This window comes from Ceratotherium simum, chromosome 25 (assembly GCF_057802395.1).
Source record: "Ceratotherium simum simum isolate JZ-2026a chromosome 25, ASM5780239v1, whole genome shotgun sequence".
Taxonomy (NCBI): domain Eukaryota; kingdom Metazoa; phylum Chordata; class Mammalia; order Perissodactyla; family Rhinocerotidae; genus Ceratotherium; species Ceratotherium simum.
Genome location: NC_141924.1, coordinates 10,001,122 through 10,025,779, shown reverse-complemented (window position 1 = coordinate 10,025,779; position 24,658 = coordinate 10,001,122). Strand labels below are relative to the sequence as shown.

The following is a 24,658-nucleotide window of genomic DNA, read 5'->3' as shown; positions in this document are numbered from 1 at the left end:
TGATTGTGAGACATCCTATCAAGAGATGTGTAAGTGGGGTATGTGTGTGTGTATACACGTGTGTGTATATATGTGTGTGTCTAACATCATCTAGGGATAATGTGACATACTTCCCAGGCTGAGACTTAAGAGAATCACAGAATTTAAGCATATGTGATGAAGACAGCCCAGCAAAGGAACCTGAGGAGGCTCATAGAGGCAGGGGAAGGCTAGGCAAAGCTGATATCAGGAGTAAGCTTCAAGAAAAAGGGTGTAAGGGGGCCGGCCCGGTGGCGCAAATGGTTAAGTGCGTGCGCTCTGCTGCGGCGGCCCGGGGTTCGCCGGTTTGGATCCCGGGCGCACACCGACACACCGCTTGTTAAGCCATGCTGTGGCGGCATCCCATATAAAGTGGAGGGAGATGGGCACAGATGTTAGCCCAGGGCCAGTCTTCCTCAGCAAAAAAGAGGATTGGCATTGGATTTAGCTCAGGGCTGGTCCTCCTCACAAAAAAAAAAAAAAAGAAAAAGAAAAAGAAAAAGGGTGTAGGTAGAAACAGAGAAATGTTAATAGTGCGCAGGTCAGACAAAATAAGGCGTGCAAAGTTTCCAGAGCATTACTGATACTTAGGACACGGCCAGTGGTCTCAGAGCTCTGCCAATGGGTTGGTGGAGGCAGAAATTAACTGCAACAGATTGAGGAATAAGCGGTGAGGAAATGGAGTCCAGAGGTTTAAGTCCCCTAAGAGGTTAAGACATGCTAACAGTTAATTCCTCACTCATTTCCCCAACAAATATGTATTGACAGCCCACGTGTCAGCCCGTTTTGGTGCTGGGCTATCCAAGTTCCTGTGCAGCTTACACCCTAGTGAAGAATGACACATAAGACAAACATATAACACAGAAGGAGGAGACACATGCTATGAAGACATATGAAGCAGAGCATGGGCAGGAGAGAGCCATGGGATAGAAGCATTTTATATGGAGTGGTCAGGAAAGACTTTCTGAGGTGATGTGTGAGCAGAGACCTAGAAGAAGAGAGTGGGCCTTCCCCATCTGGGGAAGAGCCATCCAGGCAAGGAGAACGGCAAGTGTAAAGGCCCTGAGTGGGAAGCTGCCTGTGTGACAGAGAGATGTCAAGGAGGCCAGGGTGGTGAGGCAGAGTGAACAAAGAGAAGAGTGGGAGGAGATGTGGTGAGAGGGGTAGCCACACAGGGCCTTGTAGGACTTTGGACTCTACACTGCTCTCAAGTGTTACTAGAAGAAATGAAATGGGGAGAAGAAATAAACTAGGACTGAGACTATCAACCTTGCCATTGACAAAAAGGCTCCCGAGGGTAAAACATAAAGATTTGCTGCAAATGGTTTCCTTGTTTTCCCCTGATGTTTGCATAGTGTGTTGGGAATTACCTTACTTGAGCTTCTTGGTACCTATTATTTTCCACATTTTATAATGGAGAACTGACTTGCCAGAGATCACAACTGACTAAATTGCAGAAAGAAGACAAGACTCTGGTTCTTCTGATTCCAAAATTCAGATCTTTTTATTTACGTATATTTCAGCATAAGAGACATAGGAGGAAGGGGGTGGGGCATACTTCCCTGATCAAGTATCTTTTTCTTTTTTTCCCTAAAATGTGATGGTTAAAAAACAAAAAAACACAGTAATTTTAATCTGATCTTTTACATTTTGCTTTCTTCTCCTGGCTATTCCTCTGGAAAGAAATGCTGCCTTGTCCTTTTCTCTAATATTGGCAATGGGACAGAAGGGAGGACCTCAGATATAACCTCAGAAAATGTCAAGGGGGTACACATTCTCCTATTCCTCTTCCCTCCAGCCCCCTCTTGAAGAGGCCAACACAGCAGAAGAGGGAGTTGCTGTAGAATCAAACTCCTTCCAGAGTTAACTGAGTCTTTTGCCACATCCCTTGGCCCAAGCACAAAAGTTTGTCACACAGCTCCAGGCAGTTCGTTAACTGTGCCCAACTGACCACTGACACGGTACAAGGCCAGAAGAGAGGCAGGCAAGGCAGGCTTTTCCCAGTATTGGAGACAGGGGTTCATAGCTGTCTATACCCAATCACTTTATATGTAGCAGCCTCAACTGTCTTAGACATTTGTCATCAACTCTTGAATCATGTGGACAGGGCTATCCTCTACTTCAGAACTCCTGGGGAGAAGAGAATAACAATATTCTATGTCATCACTAAAAATGTAAAGGGGAAAGATGCCAGTAGCCCTTGGTCCAGTATTTTCCCGAGAGCAGGTCAAGAACCATTTGCATTAGAATGTCTCTGGAGTGCAAGAATCTCTCTGGAATGCAGATTCCTTGGCTTCAAGAATTTTTATCTTTATGGGCCGGCCCCATGGCTTAGCGGTTAAGTGCGCGCGCTCCGCTGCTGGCGGCCCGGGTTCGGATCCCGGGCGTGCACCGACGCACCACTTCTCCGGCCATGCTGAGGCCACGTCCCACATACAGCAACCAGAAGGATGTGCAGCTATGACATACAACTATGTACTGGGGCTTTGGGGGAAAAAATAAATAAATAAATAGATCTTTAAAAAAAAAAAAAAAAAAGAATTTTTATCTTTAGTAAGCTCTGCAAGGATTCTGGTGCCATTAAAACTCAAAAACCATTGTTTCCCTAGTCCAAAAGGCAGAGGAAAGGTGACACTGAGGATGAGAAAGTAAGGATTTTATTTGCTCATTCTCTATCACTAGGGGCTAAGTGACTAAAAAGTACACCTAGTAAGGTTTTGATAACTTTTCTCGACAGCTTAATTCAAAGTTTCAACTCTGCTGGCTGTGCAGGTTCCCACAGATTGGTAAAGAGTTTAATCTCCTGAGCCCCTTTCATGATCATTGCTTAGAGTTGCAAAGCATGTTCTTCTGAGAGTCAAAGGATCAGGGCTTTTTGCCATTTTCCTCACAACCTGGCTAGGGTCTAATTCAGCTGGATGGATTTCACACCCTGCTGTTTCTATCTGGGGCCTGGCAATCACACTCAATGGAAGGCAGCTACAGAAATGCAGTCCTTGGTCTCTGCACGCAGTAGGTGAGGAGTGCAGAGGTTCACGGGTATCAGTACAAGAAATGGAGAGGGTCCTTATACACCGAGTGACAAAAGCGCAGAGGTTGGCTGTGTCACTGGTGTGTAAGGGCTGACACTAGCGTTAGGTAGATGATTTTTCTTAGGATTCTGTATCCAAGCAGAGCAGGGGCTCCTAACTTGGGGCACACTGTACCAGCTTTAGAGTATATATGAATCCCCAGAAACTGTGTCTGAATTTGGGGTACCTTCTTGGGCAACTGTCTAGTTAGAGGATGTGTAAGATTTTCCAAGGAGCATCAACGGCACAAAAGAAATCAAGAACCTCTGATTTAACTAAGGATTATTATGACAGAAGGGGGAAGACGCCCATGGCCTTCAAGCCTCACAGCCAGCAGACCAGAGTAGGAACTTGGAAGCAATTTCACTGGAGGGCTTAAAGATGATGGGGTTACTCACCCCCACCACCAACTTTCACCTTACCTCACTAACTGTGGGTCCTGACCTGATGCTGTTTTCAATTTTCATTATTTTCAAAGTTGAAATTTTGGTGAAAGTACAGGCTACCGTCATAAAATTCCTACATCAATAAGAAATATTAGACTGTGACCCTCAGGAATTAGCATGGGGTTTGGAGCCTGAAGACCTGGACTGGATCTGCCTCTATCTTTTAGTGGTGGTGTGATCTTGGACAAGTCACATGGCCCCTCTGAGCCTCAGTATCCTCATCCACAAAATGGCAATTTATACAGACTACTGCACTGATAACTGTTAGCATTAAATAAAGTGAAAGTGCTTTGCCATCTGCTAGAAGTTCTGTTAAGCTCGAGGCATTGTTATTTTAAAAATTTTTTTTCTGTGCCATCCTCCTTCTGAAGGAAACAGTGTGTGTGTGGAGTCAAATGTTGAGAGCTAACTGGGCTTGACTTGCATTTTCTGTCTTACTGCTTTCAGCTGTCATACCAAAATGTCTACAAAAATATCCTGCAACAGGGACCATTAACCAAAGAGTATCAACAGTTCCAGGGAATGGCCATGACAATGAAAACCAGAACTAAGTTCATGTGAATCAAAGAAAGTTTAGGTGGTGGGGTGTGGGGAAGGGACGATACATTCTGGAGCAAGCAAGAATCCAAACTAACAGTCAGAAAACATGCTTCATACACATCCTGTTTTGGTACTCTGGCTTGCCACCACCCCTGTTTTGGCACTTAGGCTGTCACCCGCACCCAAACCGACAGGAAAGTCAACTACCAAGAATGAATGTAAAAAGTGGAGACTCAAAAATTCTAAATCTTTTCCTTCCCAGAAGCACAAGCTGCTCCAGAGTCTTGCACCCTCGACCCACTGATGGTGGAGAGACTCAAGACTGGGGAAACAATGTCAGCACACAGTCTTGCATAGCATCAATATCAACAGGCACAGTGAATTCCAAAAGGTTAAAATATCAGGGGTCAAATATTTTGAACTTGGCCTTCCAAGCTTCTCTTTGACTATATTATATGCCAGCCATGTTTATATCTGGCTTTCACACCATAGCCCAGTCTAACACTCTAAATCAGTCAATTATCATTCCAGTATATACTCCTTAGTGAAACACACACATACACAAAAGCTGTTGCCTGTTTCTGAAGTCCCATAATCAATATGCCTAAGTCATCTGTTTAGATACAAGCTCCAAATAACCTTTGCCCTTCTGCAAGTAACATCTCACTAGGCTGAAGAATTTTAAATCACCACCATCAACAGATATCTATCAGCGCTCCCCCTGAGTGCGTAATTCTTTAGGATTTGTATTGTTCAGGTAAAATTAGTGAGTAGCTTCAACAAGCTTCATTTATTATCTTGAAAAGAAGGTGGCCTTAGATATCTTAGACACTTCAATAACTAATTATTAAATGAAACTGAATACCTAGTGTACTTTTTAGATATTAAATTGTATCAAGAACTCATATCAAGAAGACTACTTTCATCAGAGCTCCCTGTTGGATTCTTCTTTGGATTCAACAATGAATGTGCTTAGAATATGAATACACAACTCACTCTAGAGTCCTATTTAGGATTTGTTAGCAACTGGCCAAGGGGGGGATTCTATGCTAGTCAATGACCACTGAGGTAGGAATACACCCTACAACAACAGGAAGAGAGATGAGGACGCTAACATCTATCAGAAATGCAACATAAAACACCTGGGAGTGATGTGCTCAGCTCGTCTTCTCCTGAGATAAAATAGAAGATTCCTGAGGCCACATGCCTAAACACAATTTTCTCTCAGCTTCAAATCTAGGGATAAGGTTAGCCTCAATCCTAGAACACATGTTCTACCTTGGTGTTTATCAAATGCCATTTAAACTTGGGACTCAATTACAGTTAAACAGTCATATTCCTGTGCTGAGGATACATCATCTCAATTGGGTGGAGTTCTCTGCTTCTTTAAAAAGAGAAAAGTTATGTTGCACACCTGAAATTAATATTATTTTATGTCAATTATATCTCAATTAAAAAAAAAAAGGAAACTAGCCCTTTCATCCAAACATATCGATGTATCGATCACACTACCATTTGTGAGAGCAAGCATCTAGAAAGAAGCACGAGCCTGAGGGCATTGACCAGGCTGGCGCAGCTGGCAAACTGCAGGGTTTGGGGGATGCCTTTTCTGAATTCCTACTGGAAAGGGGTACTGGCCGGATCTTGGCCAAACTTCTTTGGCTCACAGGGACAGCAGTGCAGAGACTACCACACAGAGCTTCTAGCAACTCCCACGTGGACTGGAGCAAACGGGAAATGACCAAGGCCCAGGTGAGGACATGCTCTTACCCTCACCCCCACCCAAACTCATAATCTACAAAGTATCGGTGAGACATGTCTCGGACATTATAACATTTCACTTAAAAACACAACAAACAACATTTCCTTGAATCCTACTATTTTGTCATCTTAAATCTTGTAAGTTAAAAAAAAAAAAGGGCAACTCAGCCACAAACCAGGCCCTCATCTGCTCTGGAATCACCACTGTGTCCCCATTGGTAAACATTTCTGTGTCTCGGCAAGTCGCCCAGAAATAAAAAAACATTATTTCCAACTCAGCCATTTGTTTACTGGTTTTAAGAGAGGTTAAAAAAGAAACATCCACTACCATGGAGAGAGCAACCTAATAAAATGATAGTCCTGTTAATATACGACCAAAAAGGGAACAATCTTAATAGAGTACAGTCATATATCACATAATGACATTTATGACGGTGGTCCCATAAGATTAGTACCATATAGCCGAGGTGTGTAGTAGGCTATACAGTCTAGGTTAGTAGGCTATACAGTCTAGGTTTGTGTAAGTATACTCTATGATGTTTGCACAATGACGAAATCACCTAACAATGCATTTCCAGAACGTATCCCTGTCGTTAAGCAATGCATGACTGTATCACATTGGCTAGTGGTTCTTTGATTCTTAACAATTTTCAGCAACTGTTTTTTAATCCATGGGTAAGAAGGAAAGTGGAATCAAGAATAATTTTATTTATTGAAAAATACTTCCTATTCTTAAACACTAGTTTTGATAGAAATTGATAGATATATTAAAAGCTGCTTTCAGGGGCCGGCCACGTGGCCCTGTGGCTAAGTGCACGCACTCCACTGCTGGTGGCCCGGATTCGGATCCTGGGCGTGCACCAACGCACTGCTTGTCAGGCCATACTGTGGCGGCGTCCCACATAAAGTGGAGGGGAATCGGCACAGATGTTAGCACAGATGTTAGCTCAGGGCCAGTCTTCCTCAGCAAAAAGAGGAGGATTGGCATGATGTTAGCTCAGGGCTGATCTTCCTCACAAAAAAAAAAAAAAAAAGCTGCTTTCAGATTCACAAGATGATAGATCCAAGCTAATGCTCCTCTCATTCTTAATGGAGAATAATACTGCCTGTATTTCTTTCTTTTTTTTTTTTTTTTAAGATTTTATTTATTCAGTTTTTTCCCCCCAAAGCCCCAGTAGATAGTTGTATGTCATAGGTTCACATCCTTCTAGTTGCTGTACGTGGGACTCGGCCTCGCGTTGGACGGAGAAGTGGTGCCTCGGGGCGCTCCCGGGATCCGAACCCGCGCCGCCAGCATCAGAGCGCGCACACTTAACCGCTAAGCCACGGAGCCGGCCCCCTGCCTGTATTTCAAAAGCATGAACAGTACATCATCTAATCATCTCCAAACAAAATCTATGGGGTAGGTAGGACGGGTTATTATCCCCATTTTATAAAAGTAGAAGTTGAGTTCAGAAAAGTTAATTGAGTTGCCCAAAGTCACCTTGTTCCTAAGTGACAGAGTAAGGTCTAAAACTCCACTGTCTCATACAGTAGCCACCAGCCACATGTGACTATTTAAATTTAAATTAATTAAAATTAAATTAAATTAAAAGTTCAGCTCTTCACTTAAGCTAGCCACATTTCAAGCACTCACCAGCACATGTGGTTAGTGGCACAGAATATTTCTATCATCACTGAAGTGCTCTTGGACAGTGCTGGTCTGGAGGCTAATTCTTTTGAATTCATGGTTACTTGGGGAAAACATCCCATGGCATCCCAGTATTTAATAAAGATGGATTGATAGTGACAAAGTTAAATCATAGCCTCTTTCTCATTACAAGAAACTCTGAGGCTTCAGGAGGTTGGTTTATTTTCTCATGGGTTAGAAAAACAAAAATTAGTTTTAAAAGAGTGTTACCGGGCCGGCCCCGTGGCTTAGCGGTTAAGTGCGTGCGCTCCGCTGCCGGCGGCCCGGGTTCGGATCCCGGGTGCGCACTGAGGCACCACTCCTCCAGCCATGCTGAGGCCGCGTCCCACATACAGCAACTAGAAGGATGTGCAGCTATGACAGACAACTATGTACTGGGGCTTTGGGGGAAAAATAAATAAATAAAACCTTTAAAAAAAAAAAAAAAAAAAAAAAAAAGAGTGTTACCAAAATGGATTTGATCCATATGTACTCAGGAAAGAGAATCCTGAAACTCAGTTTGTACATTTGGTGAAGAATAATATAAGTAATAATTCCCAAGTTACAAATAAAAATATTATTAAGAAGAATTTTAGCTTCAGAGGAAAAGGGATCATAGTAATCAACCCTGACACTTCCAGCCATTCAATCACCTCTTGTCAGTGTTTAAAAGAAATTTCTTCTCGGTGCAGAGACTGCTATAGTCAGATGAACACGAGATTTTCAGCTAACACAGGGGCCCAGTAAAATGACAGCTTAGATTAGCTATGAGTGCTACAACTGGGCCACACTGCTCTGTGTAGGCCACTTAGCTAACACCAACAGGTGAAGCACAACAAAGGGATCAAACTGTAGAACTGAAGGGTCAGGGAGTCAAGATGTGGTAAAGCTTATTAAAAATACAGAGCTGTGGGAACTCATTACATGAAGCCATTCTTTCCAGTCTCAGTGTGGGATACACAGGGCCTACTCGTAGACTGATGAACCAGTCAAAACTAGCTGGCCAATTCGCTGGCCATTAGCAACATGTGTGAGCACCTTTCAGGGGCCAGGCAGTTTGAGAGGCCTCTGGATTGACACTAACTGGCTGCCCTCTTTGAGTTGTGTTGCCCTTACACTTTGAATTCTGCCAGCCATTCGGAGCTAAGGGTCACCAACGGCATTGGCTAGGTGCACAGAAATACCATTTAAAATGAAAAAACAAGTTAAAATGAAAAAACTCAAGAAACAGAACAAGCTCCTTAGAGAACCTATACGACAAAAATGATGATTTCTTCATGTGCTTGCCAAGGCACCAAGCTTTTTCTACTACCTGCACATGGGAAAATACTGAACTGAGGGCTACCCGTAGCATTAGAATCATGCTATCTATGCTTTCTCAAGGATTCACAACAGCATAACAAAAGGCTGAGAAGAGACAAACAAGGTTCTTCTCTCATATCCAGAAAGATTACAGGAGACTTTTTTTCTCATTTGTCTGGATCAGCAGAATTTCCATGTTTTCCTTTAAAAGGTTATTCCCCTGCAACAGCTCTCATTGCCAGAACATTTTTCTTAATTTTCACCTTAGCCTTATGACCTTGTACACCTTTAAATGTCAAAGAAAAAGGCTGTGGGGGAAGCTCTGTTTGAGAAAAAAGTGTACCACATGTGACCCATCTCTTCTGAGTCTTCATTCTGGATAGAGCAGCATTCCTGGTCTTAATCTTTGGACTTAAACACCAGCTTCCTATCTGTGCCATCTCTCCTCTCCCTCAAGATATGCAGAGCTTCAGACATCATTAAAGAAAGCTTAGGGCCTGGAATATGTAATCCTTTACTCTCTGGCACACTGCATTTGGTAGGGTTTAAGCAGTGTTAAATTTGAGACATATGTTTACACGATGAGAATGAAGGATTCTGAGAAATGATCCTGTTTAAAAACATATCAGAAACCAACTGTTATACCCTACAGTTTGGATGCCATGAATAGAGCATATCAAGCAGCAGAGAGAGGTATGTAGGAATGAGAGACTCTTTAACTCCTTGAACATTATGGAAAGGCCATACCCCAACTTCCAACAATATGAAGAAACATGAAGAACCCTGAAAGCAAAATGTGACAAAAATGTGGAGATTAAACAACATGCTACTGAACAACCAATGGATCATTGATGAAATTAAAGGAGAAATCAAAAACTATCTGGAAACAAACGAAAATGATAACATACCATATCAAACCATATGGGATGCAGCAAAAGCGGTCCTGAGAGGGAAACTCATAGCGATACAAGCCCACCTTAACAAACAAGAAAAAGCCCTAATAGGCAACCTTAAATTACACCTAACAGAACTAGAAAAAGAAGAACAAACAAAGCCCAAAGCCAGCAGAAGGAGAGAAATAATAAAAATCAGAGCAGAAATAAATGATATTGAGACCAAAAAAACAGTAGAAAGGATTAATGAAACAAAGAGTTGGTTCTTCGAGAAGATAAACAAAATAGACAAACCCTTAGCCAGGCTTACTAAGAAAAAAAGAGAAAAGGCTCAAGTAAATAAAATTAAAAATGAAAGAGGAGAAATTACAACGGATACCATGGCAATACAGAAGATTTTAAGAGAATACTATGAGAAATTATATGCCAACAAATTGGACAATCTAGAAGAAATGGATAAATTCTTAGACTTATACAACCTCCCAAAATTGTACCAAGAAGAAATGGAGAATCTGAATAGAGCAATAACAAGTAAAGAGATTGAAATAGTAATCAAAAACCTCCCAAAAAATAAAAGTCCAGGACCAGATGGCTTCTCCAGTGAATTTTACCAAACATTCAAAGAAGATTTAATACCCATCCTCCTCAAACTATTCCAAAAAATAGAGGAAGATGGAACACTTCCTGAATCATTCTATGAGGCCAACATCACCCTGATACCAAAACCAGACAAAGACAATACAAAGAAAGAAAATTACAGGCCAATATCGATGATGAACATTGATGCAAAAATCCTCAACAAAATATTGGCAAACCGAATACAACAATATATTAAAAAGATCATACACCATGATCAAGTGGGATTTATACCAGAGACGCAGGGATGGTTCAACATCCGCAAATCAGTCAATGTGATACATCACATCAACAAAACAAAGAATAAAAACCACATGATCGTCTCAATAGACGCAGAGAAGGCATTTGACAAGATACAACATCCATTTATGATAAAAACTCTCAATAAAATGGGAATAGAAGGAAAGTACCTCAACATAATAAAGGCCATATATGACAAACCCACAGCTAACATCATACTCAACGGGGAAAGACTGAAAGCCATTCCTCTGAGAACAGGAACGAGGCAGGGCTGCCCACTCTCACCACTCCTGTTCAACATAGTACTGGAGGTTTTGGCCAGAGCAATTAGGCAAGAAAAAGGAATAAAAGGAATCCAAATAGGTAAGGAAGAAGTGAAACTCTCACTATTTGCAGATGACATGATTGTATATATAGAAAACCCTAAAGAATCTGTTGGAAAACTGTTAGAAACAATCAACAACTACAGCAAAGTTGCAGGGTACAAAATCAATCTACAAAAATCAGTTGCATTTCTATATGCTAATAATGAACTAACAGAAATAGAGCTCAAAAATATGATACCATTTACAATTGCATCAAAAAGAATAAAATACCTAGGAATAAATCTTACCAAGGAGGTGAAGGACCTATACAATGAGAACTACAAGACATTATTGAGGGAAATCCACGATGACATAAAGAAATGGAAAGATATCCCATGCACGTGGATTGGAAGAATAAACATAGTTAAAATGTCTATATTACCTAAAGCAATCTACAGATTCAATGCAATCCCAATCAGAATCCCAATGACATTCTTCACAGAAATAGAAAAAGGGATACTAAAATTTATATGGGGCAACAAAAGACCCCGAATAGCTAAAGCAATCCTAAGAAAAAAGAACAAAGCAGGAGGCATCACAATTCCTGACTTCAACACATACTACAAAGCAATAGTAATCAAAACAGCATGGTACTGGGACAAAAACAGACACACAGATCAATGGAACAGAATTGAAAGCCCAGAAATAAAACCACACATATACGGTCAGCTAATTTTCGACAAAGGTGCTAAGAACATGCAATGGAGAAAAGAAAGTCTCTTCAATAAATGGTGTTGGGAAAACTGGACAGCCACATGCAAAAGAATGAAAGTGGACCATGTGCTATCGCCATTCACAAAAATTAACTCAAAATGGATCAAAGACCTGAAGGTGAGACCTGAAACTATAAAACTCATAGAAGAAAATATAGGCAACACACTATTTGACATTGGGTTTAAAGGAATCTTTTAGGATGACATGCCTACCCAGACTAGGAAACTAAAGAAAAAATAAACAAGTGGGACTTTATCAGATTAAAGAGCTTTTATAAGACAAATGAAACCAGAATCAAGATGAACAAACAACCAACCAGCTGGGAGAGAATATTTGCAAAACATACATCTGACAAGGGGTTGATCTCCATAATATATAAAGAACTCACACAATTGAACAACAAAAACAAACAACCCGATCAAAAAAATGGGCAGAGGAAATGAACAGACACTTCTCCAAGGAAGATATACAGATGGCCAATAGGCACATGAAAAGATGCTCAACATCACTAATCATCAGGGAAATGCAAATCAAAACAACACTAAGATACCACCTCACGCCTGTTAGAATGGCTATAATCACCAAGACAAAAAACAACAAATGTTGGAGAGGATGTGGAGAAACAGGAACCCTCATACACAGCTGGTGGGAATGCAAATTGGTGCAGCCTCTATGGAAAACGGTATGGAGATTCCTCAAAGAATTAAAAATAGAGATGCCCTATGATCCAGCCATCCCACTACTGAAAAAAAAAAAAAACAAAAAAAACAAAAACATATCAGAAACCAACTGTTATACCCTACAGTTTGGATGCCATGAATAGAGCATATCAAGCAGCAGAGAGAGGTATGTAGGAACGAGAGACTCTTTAACTCCTTGAACATTATGGAAAGGCCATACCCCAACTTCCAACAATATGAAGAAACATGAAGAACCCTGAAAGCAAGGGAGCCATTGAAGACATTGTGTCCTACAAACATGATGTCAGAACTGAAAGCCAGTCCTACATGGGAACTGTGTCTGAGTATTCCAGGAAATGAAGTAGATGGGTTTTTCTTCCTAGAGCTAGAAAAAAGACTGGGATGAGAAAAATTTGATAATAGATATAAACACAGAAATGATAAGGCAGAATACAGCCATGACTACACTGCTCCCTTCCCTGGTTTGAGGGCCCTATCTGCTTCCTAAGTTGTACAACAAAATTAAATATAAAGGCACTTGTCAGAAACACCTCAGGCCAGCAAGATGGTAATGGAGATGGGCACTTCAAACCAGACGTTACTTTTTCAGGTCTCCAAATCTCCAGGAACAACTTGATGATCATTCATGATCTGCCCCTAGAACTGCCCATATTTTCTTTGAAAGATGTGGAGTGGAGGGTGAGAAGGGGGTTGGTGGAAGATGGCACCTGACAGATCAGGAGCACTGTTTCAATTCCATGCCTAGATTTCCAACAAGTTTGCAACAGAGTGGTATCTGTTTCTGTCTGTCTGTCTGTCTGTCATTTTCTGTTGTGCTCTCTCTCTCACACACACATCACACTTTACAACCGGCTGTCTTCATTCATTCATTCAGTGCCAGGCACTGGGGACAGAAATATAAATAAGATACTTTCTCAAGGAGTTCACAGTCTAGTTGGAGAGAGAAACATATAAGCAGATAACCGCAGTAACTGAAGCATCACTTGTCTTAACATGGAATACTACAAGAAATGCTGGCAAGGAGACTGTACTTGAGAAATCCTATTAAATAGTGATCTCCAGTAGCCCCTGATATCAAATGAAAGGCAGGAAGAAGAATGCAGGGCACTCACCCTCTGCATGGCTTTTAGATCCTGAACGTATTACAGATCCTGACAAGTCGCATTATGCTCTTAGAACCAGTACTGTAATTACAGTCAGCACCCCACAGATAAATACTGAATTGCTCTTTATTTTGTGTATAGGCAAATTTTAGCTACCCAAATAAACTGTTAAATGTCTGAGGGCAGGTACTATGCCTTGTATTTCCTTAATCTCTATAGCATCTAGGACTACCCTGGGCACAAAGTAGACACTAAACTTGTGACGTCCTTGGTGAAAGGGACAAGTAGATGAGATGCTGGGTAACTTGTTCCTCTACAAAAGTTTGTAGATTGGCAGATCTGGAGGGTTTTTAAGGCACAGCATTCCCCTACCTGATGACATTACTGATCCACTGCATAAGCCATCTGCTCTGACTCTTTAAGGGTTGGAGGTGGGGAGTCCTTCACTGGAAGTCGAGGATAGCATAACATGGGTAAATGATTCAGTAGTTAATTGCAGTAAACAAAAAGATGAATTTGAGACTAAAGTCCCCTGGCCGATGCTTAGGATAGAAACAGACCTCAGACTCTTTATACTTGCTTAGAAATGGACCTGCCACTACCATGACAAATCAAATCCCATCCTCATTTGCTCAAAAGCTTTCAATGGCTTCCCATTGTACTTAAAATAAAATCCATGGGCCGGCCCTGTGGCTTGGTGGTTAAGTGCGCGCGCTGCGATGCTGGTGGCCCGGGTTCGGATCCCGGGTGCGCATCGAGGCACCACTTCTCCGTTCATCCTGAGGCCGAGTCCCACATACAGCAACTAGAAGGATGTGCAGCTACGACACACAACTATCCACTGGGGCTTTGGGGGGAAAAATAAAATAAATAAAATCTTTAAAAAAAAAAATAAAATAAAAAATAAAATAAAATAAAATAAAATCCACCTCCTCCACGTGGTTTATAAGGCCCTCACTCTGGCCCTGCCCACCTTGCCAATCTTAATTTGCCTTCACTTACCAGGCCCCAGCCACATCGGCTTCCTTGATGTTTTCAAACATGCCAGGCTCTTGCCTGCACTAGGCCCTGGTATTTGCTTTTCCTTTTCCCTGGGCCCTCTTCCTGCTTCTGAATGGCTGACCTCCATCTCATCCTTCAGATCTCAGCTCAAATATTTCCTTCTCAGGGAGGCCTTTCCTGACCATGTTATCTAAAGTGACCCCATCTCATTCCTATTACTTGCTAACACGCCAACCAGTTAATTTACTTCAGAGCACTTACCATGCTCTGAAATCATCTTGTTTATTTATGTTTGTTTGTCTCCTTGTTTATTATCAGTCTTCTCCTTCTAAACATAAAACTCCTGAGAGCAGGAACTGGATTTATCTTGCTGTATCAACAGGTACATATTAGGCACTCAAATATTTTGAATGAATGAGTGAATAAGCATTAGGAAAATACAGTGGCAGTGGGTCAGCAGGCATTGGGTTAAGGTAAAAAAACATCGGTTCTCCCACTATGAAGCTAGAAGCTGTTGTATGACAATATTCTGTATGACATACAACATATATGTTATATAACTTTTTATTTTTAATTCATTAGGGTGTAGCAAGCAGTGATAACACACAAAGAGAAACGAAACAAGAGGGAGAGCCTAAGCTCTCTGCTGATGACTTAAAAAGAAATGTCAAAAAGAGCAAAACCTTGCTGGCTCCAGCTTCCACTCAGTTTATAACGCTGTTGGTATTAAAAGCAAATTTTCTTACTTCTAACAGATTCCGAGGCTGGTTTCATATCTCCCCAAGAGATGCATGCAGTTCTGCACCCACTAAGCCCAGCTCTGCACTAACCCGATCAAGGACTCCATTCAAGCACATTCACACCCATGCCAGCCTTAGGGTATCTGAGGATCTCACTCCAAATAAAAATGTAGTTGATTCAAAATACCAGGTAAAAAAGGATTTTCTCTTTCCAAGAACCTGAACACTAAGGCAAATATATGCAAGAAGTGGGTTCTTCCTCACAATACCCCAGCTCAAGATCTGCTCCTCCTATAAAGGGAAGTGTAACAGGGCGTAGAAACTCTCTTAAAGGTACAACTCAAAAGCTAAGGATGATTCAATGGCACTGTTAAACTTAATGCTGTCTGTTTCACTGAACTTGATCAATTAGTGCAGTTATCTTAACTAGTAGTAATTGAGAGTCCCTGAACTTGGAAAAGTACAAGAAAAGACTGAAAAATGAAACCTGCTGCCCTCGTTTTCCGGTAGATGCTTCCCGTGGCATGCTGGGTACACACAACCATGTCCTAAAAGCAACTCTACCAAATGCTGAAAGAGAAGGAGTGGTACTTACGCGGCATGATCCCTTGGCTCACCAGTTCTTCCCGCGTCCGGCGCTGCTGGAGCTTCAACTGCAGCACTGCAAGGCAGCAAAAAGAGAGGAGAGATGAAGGCTCAGTCGGGCATTCCACCACAAAAGACACATTTTCAAAAGCAAAGAAAGCCTCAAAATAGAAGGGAGTAGTGTGAAAGATGGATCCCCTTTAATTGTGACTGTCTGTAATTGCAGAAGTGGCCTGATACGGCAGGGTTTCCGTATTCTGCTGTGGGCGGCGAGAGGAAGTTGCGAAGGGTCTTGCAGGGCGATAACAATCCACAAAGTACTAAAGTCTTGCCTCTTGCTCAAAACCTCCTACAACACTGCGTCCTCCTCCAAAAACTAAAAAAAACACAAATTCTTAACTCAAAGAAAATATAATGAGGACCACCACGCAGCAGAAAAAGCTTTCTAGATGTTCTACACTTTCTTCTGGTAGCCAATGTTTACCACCGTAAGTATAATGAAGGATACAGTATTCATATAGATCAGGAAGTACTAGTTATTTGTGAAATCTTTTCTTTTGTTATCTAAAAATTATACTTATTTTCACCAAGCAATGCATTTCTCTAGATCAGAAAATAGTCTACCATTTATCTAACTCTTTTCTTCCTCTTCCTCTTCACTTCACAGCCTTTCTCTGTTGAGGTGAAACAACCAGGCTAGATGATTCAAAGCACATCCGGGCTAGGGGAGGGTGATAGGTGTTTCTCCTGTTTCCACTCTGGCAACACCACTTAATGAAACAACTCAATAGGGATTTTTTTTTTTAAGTTAAAAGTCAATTATCTCTATTTCAAATACCAATGAAACCTACAGGGTATTACCACTGCACACCATGCAGAATGACGATGGCACAGCCTGCATTCAGAGCCTAAGTGAGAAAATGTTCAGAGAAGGAGGGTTAAGAAGATCCCAATGGCCAAGGAAAGTCCCTTACATAATAAGTCTTCAATTATAAGGTCCCTGCAAGTCACATCTGAGGGGGACCTGCATCTATTAGGAATCATATTATCGTAATATCTATCCTTTCCAATTGACAGAGCAGTTTTTAAGAAGGCCTCCAAGAATGGCAGAACCATAACTAGACTCCAGACTACATTTCAAATTCAGCAGGTCCAAAGTAGAAGCTGTCTTTCTCCCAAAAACCTAACCCACTTCCCATCCTTTTTATTTCTTTAATGCTATCACTATCCCCCCAAGTACTAATATTAAAATTTTTGAGCCAACTTCAACTCCTCCACCTCCTCACACTCCTCTCTCATCAAGTTTACCACACCACATTGTCCCATGTTGCAGTGATAGCTCACTGGCTGTGTCCTTACTTGTCCTGTGTCTCTCCCATTCTAAGTCACTCCGATCAAGGCTGTCCCATTACTCTTCCTCAAGTACCATGTACTTGCCCAGCTCTTTATTCACTACACCTGGAAATGCCTACCCTCTTCAGCTGACCTTCCCGGCTCACTCCCCATCATTCAGAATTACTCTAGGCTTCCCTCCTGTGAGCTACCTTTTATGTTATAAAAAGTATAGTAATATTTTGCCCTTCAAGGGGTAATAGTTACCCCTTGAATATATCTTACCTCTCCTACCAGTTTATAAACTCCTGGAGGGCAGGGAATATACCTTATTAATACATGCTCCCTCATAGCACTTAATACACAGGAGGCATTTAATAATTGTTTCTTGAATTGAATTGCATCTTAAAATGATAATACATACAATCTGAGAAATCTAATCAGGAGGTTCTCACTATTTTTTTTAAACAAATTAACACTGTTAATAACAAAAGCTTGCAGAATAAAATAGATAAAAACAGCAACAGCCACACTAGTAGCTAACATTTATAGAACATGTGCTCTGTGCCAGACACTGTTCTGTCTCTCATGTTTTAACTCATTTAATCTTTATAAGACCCCCATGGAGAGAAAATAATGCCTAAAATAGGCATTATTAATCCTATTTTACAGGTATGGAAAATGAAGCCCAGAGAGATTAAGTAATTTACCTAAGGTTACCCCACTAATAAGAGGTTAGCAGGATTTGAACCCAAGCATTCTGATTCCAGAAGCTGGGCTCCTTAATTCTCTGCTTCTCCAGGGTCTTCTGGAAGCCTGTGCTGCTGAGATAAAAGGTATGGAATGTGATCACCCTGGTTCATTCTCTGGTGAGACAGACAAAGGGGCTGAGGAAAATGGATGGTTCAGGCCAGGGTCAAAGGAGTTTGGGTAACCAACTTCAGTAAAATAAATTTAAATTAATCTAGGAACTTGATTTCAGAATAAATTATAACCATAGATCAGCATAATAATAATTATAATAACAATAAAATACAAATAATAATAGGAGTCACTGAGTGTTGCTATGATGTGTCATGCCCTTTGTTAAGTGGCTGACATGCTTTTAACTTACTTAAAAAAAAAAAAAAAAAAAAGTCCTGTGAGGATGGTACAATTATCATCTCCATTTTACAGATGTACTAAGGATGAGACCTTTAAAATTTTGCCTTAGGTCATATAGCTCAAAAGTGCTGGAATGAGGATTCACACCCAAGTCTCTGTGACACTAAAGTGTGGGCACTTAATACCATTCCATATGTCTCCTTGGAGGGAAAAAAGATGAGGGCCAGGCAGAATAAAGTAAGAGGGGAAAAAAGGGCAAATATTCGTCATCTTTAATGGTGTTTCTAAGGCCCACTGTAAGATGAGCTATTAGAAAATGATTAAATATAACAAATTAATTTGATTTCAGAGAATAGAGAAATCTAAATGCAATTCAATAAGTCTGAACATTTCAAAGAAACAATAACTAATGAAAACTATGGCTATTACCCAAGAATAATTTTGAAAGATCAATCAGCAGCTCTCCTAAATAAACCATATACAGATAGGGGCATAAGGGATATTATGCAAACTTCTTGACTGAAAAATTTCTTGCTTCATGAAAGCAAAAATTTAAGCCTATGATTCAAGTTTTTTATGGAGAGCACAGTAAAGGCCTATTTAGCTTTTTTTTTTTAACAGCTCTAGTTCAAAGAGGAAGGTTTATCTAATAAAACCTTTTCCATCTCTAAAACTAAATGAAATTAAAGTTCAGTTATCCGCAAATTCCATCTTGTCCCTCTCAGCAGTTAACTCCAAACACGCTTATCTGAAATCTGACCAAGTTCCCCATTCAAATAATAGAATTTACCCTGCATCGGTATTATCTTGGGTATTGCTACAACTTGATTGTAGGTATGTATTGTTTTATACATTGCATAGCCCTCTCCTGCTAACTCTAACAATGTTTATAAGGACAAAAAAAGAAAAGACCTAAGCAATAAACTCAGAATTATAGTAGTCAACCTACACTTTATTTTATTTTGAAATGTATCTGTTTGGCTATGTATATATACAATGATCCTTCTTCTAAGACTTGCAACTACAAAGAAATGGGTATTTATATGGATTTTCCCTTTCCTTAGTCTATCTTAATTCCTCTTAATTCTAAACACTCTAAATAAAATGCCTTTATGTTTCCAGACCTTTGGAATTATTCATTTTAGAAGAAATCATTTAATAACTCACTTTCAGTAAATGCCATAAGAGCCATATGTTCTGTATTCATTGCAGAAGATACCCAAATCAGGAGTATATATCAGAGGCCATACATTTAATGCACATCCACCCTCACCAAGAAATATCTGACACTAGTTCAAATGATTATATTCACAGACAATGCTAGACCAAGGAGATTCAAAAGAGTAGGAATCTGATGAAATCTATTTCATTCTATATCACCATTTAGATTTTCTCTCCACTCCCCAAGTCAGTAAGAACTAAACAAAAATAACAATTTGTGTACAAGCATGAGTCTTTATGCCTTCACTGTTATTGAATTTCACAAATTGAATATATTTTAAATTTGTTTCGAAATGGGTCTGTGGGAGCAGCCTATATATAGCTGAACAGATGTCTTTAAAGCTGATGGATGGTGAATCATCTGAGCTGCTTGCCAGAAAAGGACTGGAATAAAAAGAAAAGAAACGGAACCATAAAGTAGGGAACCCTAGGTTCTCCACTCCCCATGGAATAATCAAGTTTTCCACCTGTTTCAAACAAAGGTGGATCAACTGCTATTTGAATAACTGGCTAGTATTTGGGAAATAAAAGCAAAAGAGTGAACTGCACATATTTCTGCCCTGTAAGACCAGAGGAAGTATGCTGATGGCATTCAAGGGGTAATGCCCAAGAACTGGAAACATCAAACAATTGGGTCAATCAGGACTGTAGTATAGAGATAGACCTAAGTGGTGTGTTCTCAAGCCCGGCTCTGCAGTTCCACTGGTCGGTAGTCCTGGATTTCACTGGAAAGGGAGATGTGCCGCTTGGTAGGTTGTTCCTACCTTATTCATATTTACTCATTATTGATCCCACAAAGGCTTCTAGAATACAGCAACGAAATTATGAGGGAAGTAGAAAAAATAGGAAGGGGGTTAATATGGGAATGACAGCGAAAGAACAAAAACCCTCCCTCCGCATCATCCTTTGCTCAGTAAGACCTCTTTTAAGAAGATTCTGACTGCAGGGACAATTCCATTAATTCAGTCCTAACTCAAGAACACTGACAAGTCTTTTTCTCATTTCTTTAAATTTCAATATAAAACTTTAAATCAAACCTAATCAAATGACAGTGAATTTGGCCACAGCTTTTCAGTCTGTCTATGTTACAAATGGCTCCAAAATAAACAGAAAACTCAGACAGATCTATAACAAGTAAAGAGATTGACTTAGTAATTAAAAATCTTCCTACAAAGAAAAACCCAGGGCGAGATGGCTTCAGGGGTAAATTTTACCAAACATTTAAGAGAAGAATTAATACCAATTCTTCACAAACTCTTCCAGAAAACAGAGGAGGGAACACTTCCCAACTCATTCTGTGAGGCCAGCATTACTCTGATACCAGAGCCAAAGAAAGACATCACAACACAACTATAGACCAATATCCCTTATGAATACAGACGCAAAAGTCCTCAACAAAACACTAGAAAATAGAAGCCAGGACTGGAACCAAATCTTCTGCATCTTTATCCTTGTATTGTTTCCCTCATTCCAGTGATTCTCAACCATTACTTCACAAATAAAATCATCCGAGAAGGTTTTTAATTGGCCTAGAGTGGGGCCTGGGCATCAGCGCTTTTCAAAAGCTTGCCAGATAATTCCAATGTAATGCTGGGTTAAGAACTGTTGTCCCATTTAATGCTAGTTTGGCCTAACTTACATTCACTTTATATTAGAAATTCAACATGTTCCATCCACATTTGTGATGTCAATTATAGATCATGTCAAGTAATAGTACTAAGCAGATTTAATTAATCAGAAAATAATGGTTTTTCTTTTGATGCTCCCTGCTTTAAAGCACATTATATTTTGATGTGTACTGAACAATGGTTCAATCTTTTTAAGTTAAAATTTTTGTTTTAAATTTGTTAAAAAGTTTGTAACAGTAGAGAACTTTCATTTTCTAACACACTTCTTCAACAAAAATCACTTATCATTTACCACTGAAGGTTTGTCAAGGGGAAAAAATGGCTAAAGAACAACCCAATAAAGAGATAAAATCTGGTATCTCCAGACTCACTTCTCTAAGTTTTCTATCCAAATCTAACGCATGTGACATGAAGCATCATCTTCCAAGTTCTCTTTTATATACAACCTAGCACATGTATTTAATAAATATTATTTGTGAAAAGTAATTTCAGATAGTACATTCTTACTATAAATTCTGTTCCTTCTATAAATTCCCAAAACCTGATCTCCTAATAATTGGTACATTTTTTCCCCTCATTAACCTTCAGGTACCAGTTCCAGAATAAATAAGCAAATACAATTCAATTCAGCAATAGACACCACTACCTCTAGCTTCTAACTGGAGAATACGTTTCACTGGAAAGATGAGAAAAGGAACAGAGTGGGTTTTAGCCTTACGTGAAGCTTAGCATGCTAATAATTAGAATATTCATCTTTGCAGAATATTCACCTTTGAATTATACCTATTTTATTGGTGTATTTTATACCCCAGTTTACCCCATATGCCTAAAAAATCATTTAGTGATACCCAAATTATAAACCACATTGCCTATCACTTAGAACTAAAGGCTGTTCTCTGAACGCTCATTAGTTTCATTCTTAGAATGTATGATTAAAAGTAGGTGAAGGGTGTTACATGTCAATTATATCTCAATTAAAAAATTAATTTTTTCAAAAAGAAGGTGAAGGGTGTCCCCAGAAGAGGGTATTCCTCATGTTCTGCTGCCTGGGTCACTTTACAGCATAACCATCAAAATAGGGATTAGGAGTTGGGGTAGGAAGAGAGTTCTCCTCCATTCATTCTCTCATCCATTCATCTAACAAATATTTACTAAACAACTACTATGTGCCAGGACCTGTGCTAGGTGCTGGATAAACCTCTGGTCTCTGCTCATGTGAAGCTTTCAGTCCAGAGGGGAAACAGACATCAAACCACATACAAATAAGTACGAGTTGTGATTAACGTTTTACAAGAAAAAAATAAAGGATATGACAGAGATCAGACCCTGAAATCCACAGTTTCTGTCATAACTAACTTTTCACATTTCCTCTTTACTACTTTACAATTATTTAAGATATTAAAACTCCCTGAAAAACAGAGACCTCAGGGTAAACTGTATTAAAATAAGTAAGTTAAGGCACACAGTTTCACTTATTCACTTTGCTTATTTGCTTAGTTGTTCCAGGGTTCACGTACTAGTTGGTCAGCACATCTATTCACCTCATATTCATGCCTTATTCAGCTCTTCCTTAGTTCCTTGTCAAGACTTTCTTAGGCATTCATTCAAGAAATATGAGAGTCTACTATAGATGCCAGACACTTTGCTAGCTGCTGGGGATACAGCAGTGACCAGACAGAGTCGCTGCCTTCAGCAGAGTTTACACTTCCCTGGGGGAAACAAACATGAAATAAGTACTTATAAGAGAGAAAAGTATTTTCAAAGAGAACATACTCAAACACCATATCCCAACTAAGCGGTCTGACTGTTCCCATTACCCAGTTCATGCAGTCAAACATCTTTTGTACTCTTAAAGCCAGAACTGGGTGCTAGAGATACATATGTGAATAAGACGTGGGTTCTTATCCTCAAGGAATTCTTAAGTCTACTGGGAAAAAGAGACTCAAAATGAGTAATTACAATGCTATAAGAAAGACACTGATCTCTGTAATATAGATTATTACTTAAAAAGTCACAGGAAAATGCAACTTCAGCTAGCACACATGCCCTACTACTAAGGGTCCCTGCCAAACACAAAGTCATCTGGTCTTATACACACATGTGCATACACAATAAAAAGAAACGCTGGTTTCTTAAAAACAATAAAAATTCTAATAGCTATGTATTGTTTAGGTTCTGTGGCAGTGCAAAGGTGATACTACTCGACATTGGAAATCACAAAGAAAGAGAAACAAGATCCTTTCTATGTGGGATAGGACTACTGAACATATAAACTGGGCCTTAAAAATATTCTATCCTCGTGATCAGTTTGTACTCAAGTTTCAAGTAATTTCCTGATATCATTCCCAAAAAGCAATAGTCCTCTGGGCCCCTATTTATTGTAATCTCCCACAAGTCTTTCCTGATAGTGACTAGAAAGATGTAAAAGAGAGGAGAGTTCTCTTACTCCTTTCCAATGCCCCTCCTGTTTCTGCTTCTCAATCCCTACCCTGTCCTACAGCATCCGTGGAATTTTTTTCTTCTCCTGCTTCTTATATATAATTTCCTCAAGCTTTCTAAACTCTCAGTTTCTCTAGTCTTTTCATGATTAATTTTCTTCCTTCAACTTGGAAAATCAGGCTGAATGACACAGTGTACACTGCACCAAAAATGTATTTCTGGCTTGTGCTTTTAATATAAACAATAGCATTTTAAAAGCCCAATGTATTCTATAATTAGCCCTACCCTTAACCAGAAAGAGTTTACTGTCAACCTAACTATGATTTCTGGGGAAAGGGACAAGCATTACATATTGGGTTGGTTATATGACTATAAGTTCCAAGTGAATACAATACACTTACAGAATTGACCTTTAAGGGGAGACCAAAGAACATCAGAGAATTAGAAGACACGAGTTCCAGTCCTGGCTCTGTTGCTACCTAATCAAGTCACTTAACTTCTTTTAGCCTCGATTTTCTCACTGTCATACAATTTGCAAAAATAATCCCTGCCCTGTGAGGCTCAAAAAAAAAAAAAAGGTATGTGAAAAATGCTTTGTAAAACTATAATACAGAATATAAATATGTCACTAGAGGCCTTTACAATCAGATAGCTTTTCTCTAGGACAAGAATAAGAACTGCTAGTAATCTGGTACCACACCTCCAACGAGATGCTTTATTTTGCAAAGTAAAGGGCTTTATATCAAAACATCCTTATTTAAAATCATATCCCAAGTTGTTCTGAGGGAGAGTGAAGGGGGGTGGTTGTTCTGGGGGAGGGGAGGGGAGGGAAGGAAAAGAGGAAGGGGAGGGAAAGAAAGGGAAGGAAAGGAAACTGTTTCCTTTTTTTTTTTTTAATTTTATTTATTTATTTTTTCCCCCCAAAGCCCCAGTAGATAGTTGTATGTCATAGCTGCACATCCTTCTAGTTGCTGTATGTGGGATGTGGCCTCAGCATGGCCAGAGAAGCGGTGCGTCGGTGCGCGCCCGGGATCCGAACCGGGGCCGCCAGCAGCGGAGCGCACGCACTTAACCGCTAAGCCATGGGGCCGGCCCGAACTGTTTCCTTTTGAAAGGCTGTTCTGGAGCATATAGTCAGTGAGGAAGCA

General features: G+C 40.1%; 1 protein-coding gene across 9 annotated transcripts in view; it reads right to left on the bottom strand.

The window, feature by feature from the left end:
• Positions 1-24,658, bottom strand: part of MRTFA (myocardin related transcription factor A) — a 196,509-nt gene that overhangs the window by 28,919 nt on the left and 142,932 nt on the right. For all 9 annotated transcript variants that reach the window (XM_087448888.1, XM_087448889.1, XM_087448890.1 and 6 more), the window contains one exon: positions 15,797-15,862. In XM_087448888.1, coding sequence (XP_087305014.1) covers positions 15,797-15,803 — 7 coding nt within the window. In that variant the 5' untranslated portion in view covers positions 15,804-15,862. The remainder of the gene's footprint in view (positions 1-15,796; positions 15,863-24,658) is intronic.